The following is a 2,857-nucleotide window of genomic DNA, read 5'->3' as shown; positions in this document are numbered from 1 at the left end:
GGGGGTGCAGTTGGGTCATATGGCTGGGCGTGCTGAAAAGGGGACAGCACAGGGGTCGGGGGGGCTAGAGCCATCCCCAGAGCACAGACACCCCCTAGTTGCTTTGGGGGGCTCCTCTGGTACTGCTCGGGCACCCCAGTACCTGAGGTTCAGCTGGCCACTGGCCGATGGGCTGAAGAAGAGAGCAGGGTCCAAAGAGGGGGACATGGGACCGAAGTGCATGGCGAGGGGCCGCGATGGGCTGCTGACGTTGGGCGACATGGGTCGGAAAGGGCTTGGAGACGCGTACCCCGAGGTCTAGAGAGGGAGAGAGAAGCTATTGAGTGTCTGAGCCTTCCCCTCCAAGAGTCCCATCGTCACCAAGGCCACCCTGTCCCTGTACAGAGGGGACACGTGAGGGACCACAGCAAGGTGATGCTCTCCAGAATCCTGCCACTACAGCTCAGCAAGGCAAAGGGACCTAGGTGTCACCAGGGACTGTGTGCCCCATGGCCATCACCAGTGTCCCAGGGTGACACCGAGCACATAATCCCCCCCATGGGGACATCAGGACAAACAAATTTATGAAGCCGATGCCTCCGCTTTCCCCATTGGCACAATGCTAGAGATGTGCACTTGGGGTTAGATGGAGCTGCAAAGTCTGCCCCAGACAGCAGAGCTTTGGGAAGGACCCGTCCCCTGCCACTCCAGGGCCACCTCAGGAGGGGGACACTGCAGTGGCTCACAGCCCACCGCGTTACCTGGTTGGAAGCGATAAGCGGAGGGGGTCTGCGAGGCGGCGCAAAGGGCCGAGGGGAGCACGGGGAGCGTGGCATCAGCGGCGACTGCTGCAGGGTAGGAGATGGAAGGTGTCGCTGGGACAAGCCTGTCCTCGAGGCTGCACCTCCGGGGAGGGGAGAGCAGAGAAAGAGGGAATGCAAGAACCCCCCCAGAAATCGTTACCTGCCGGAGAAAGCGCTGGGGGAAGGACTTGGGGGGCATCAGCCTGAAATCAGGGCGCTTGGGGCGGGGAGAGCCCCCGTAGCCCCTCTGCATGGGGGAGCTGAGGAAGTCGAGGGCCATGTTGGTGGATGGTGGGGGTCTCTCCAGGACCTGAAGAATGGCTTTATCCTGCAGGGAGGAGGCAGCAGGAGGTGGGAACGGGGTCCAGCTGGGACCAATTTAGCTCCCCCACCATCGGGCAGCTCACCAAAGCTTTTGGTTGTTGCTTAACCAGACCACACACCAGCCATGCTCCCCCATCCTGGCTACATGCAACAGTGGGGGACCCACAGGGACACCAGCATGGAGGTCCCAGTCCCCCCAAACTCAACAGCTTTGCCTTCAAACACCTCCACTCGCAGCCTTTGCACCCAAGAGACATGTCCTTGCACCTCCAGACCCATGGCGAGGCTTTAGAGGTCCCTGGGTCACCCCAAATCGCCTGCATGACTCTTGGACTGGGGTATTGGGGACCCCTCAGCTGCTCCTCGAGGGTCTGGCTGGGGGTACCCACCTCCAGCACATGAGGGGGTGGGATGCTGCCAGGGCAGGAGCCCCACACCGCAGGGTCCATCGCCAGCTGAAAGAGAGGGAGATGGTCAGCATGGGGAAGGAGGACAGGGAACCCTCAGCCCCGTCACCAGATCAGGTAGGGATGTTTTTACCACGTCATCTTTGCCAAACTCTGCCCAGCACGCACCAATCCTGCTGTCCAGCACCGCCGAGTCCTGGCTCTATGGGCAAAAACGTGGTTATGGGCACATACTCAGCCCCATTTCAGTGGGTCTCCCTCCCTCAGAGAGGGGCCAACCTCCCCCACCGTGTCCTCTGTGGGGCAAGACCCACAGGTGTGGGGATCAAGAGGGGAGCAGTGGGTCCCTGCCAGCCTGTCTGCCCACCAACCAAGTACAGGTCCCCTCCCTCCCCGCTCTGGCATCACCTCCAGCGTGGGTTTGCTCTGCACAGCTCTCATCACTGCTGGGTCTCCCAGCTCGTTGGGTTCCTCGTAAGGCTCCTGGTCTTCCTCCTGCTCCTCAGCCTCCAGCTCCTCCTCCTCAGAGCTGACCTGCTCGACCTCCAGCTCCATCCCTTCTCCACCTTCCTCCTGGGGCTCTCCCAGCTCCTCTGGCTGCTCAGCCACTCCGGGACCTGGTTCCTCCCCAGCCTTGGTCTCCTCTCTCACAGCTTCGGCCAGCTCAGGGCTGGTCTCTGGAGGCATCAGGAGCTTTGCAGTGCCCTCCTCTGTGGAGTCTCGGTCTTGGAAGGGGGAAAAAATCATGTCAGTGTCCATCCTCCGCATCCTGTTGGGTGCTGGCTGATGTCCCCAACCCTGGGGGGTCCCCTGACATCTTACCCAACCCAAAAGTCATCTCGTTGTAGAGGTCAAGCTCTTCATCCTCCTCAGCCATCTCCTCCAGCAGAGGCATATCTTCCACCAGCAAGTAGTCCTCGAGGATCTGGATTCAAAAGAAGTAGGGTCCCTGCTAAGGCAGACACGCAGGGATGGGGTAACCCTACCCTTGCCCCCCAAGTGCAGAGCACCCAACCTCCCCCCCACCAGTGCTGGGCAGCCCCCAGGGCTCACAGTTGCTGGAAAGAGAAAAGCAAGAGCCACCAGCACCACCAGTGTGGGCAGGAGCTGCTGGCTCAGCACGGGGTAGGAGCCCACTAGAGCCTGTTGGAACCAGGGCTGAGGCCACCTGGAGATGACGGTGGCCTCTGTCAGCGTGGGGGTACACCGACATGGACCAGCACCAGGCATGACACCATTAGGCTTCAGAGTGAACACCCCACTGCTGGGGCACAAACAGCACCCGAAGCACAAAGCAGGGAAGACCATCCCACCAGCACCCCCAGGGCGGTGTCCTCCCCCGTA

General features: G+C 61.2%; 1 protein-coding gene across 1 annotated transcript in view; it reads right to left on the bottom strand.

Moving 5' to 3' along the window:
• The window catches only part of PATL2 (protein associated with topoisomerase II homolog 2 (yeast)), a 5,506-nt gene extending 3,083 nt beyond the window's left edge, over positions 1-2,423 (bottom strand). Inside the window, 7 exon segments of the mRNA XM_010084867.1 lie at positions 2-32; positions 143-297; positions 943-1,110; positions 1,496-1,561; positions 1,647-1,715; positions 1,922-2,238; positions 2,336-2,423. Of these exon segments, the coding sequence (XP_010083169.1) occupies positions 2-32; positions 143-297; positions 943-1,110; positions 1,496-1,561; positions 1,647-1,715; positions 1,922-2,238; positions 2,336-2,408 (879 nt within the window). The 5' untranslated portion in view covers positions 2,409-2,423.
• Positions 2,424-2,857: the final 434 nt, after the last annotated feature.

Source organism: Pterocles gutturalis, unplaced genomic scaffold (assembly GCF_000699245.1).
Source record: "Pterocles gutturalis isolate BGI_N339 unplaced genomic scaffold, ASM69924v1 scaffold18205, whole genome shotgun sequence".
NCBI lineage: Eukaryota > Metazoa > Chordata > Aves > Pterocliformes > Pteroclidae > Pterocles > Pterocles gutturalis.
The sequence above is the reverse complement of the archived record's forward strand: the minus strand, read 5'-3'. Positions and strand labels throughout refer to the sequence as shown.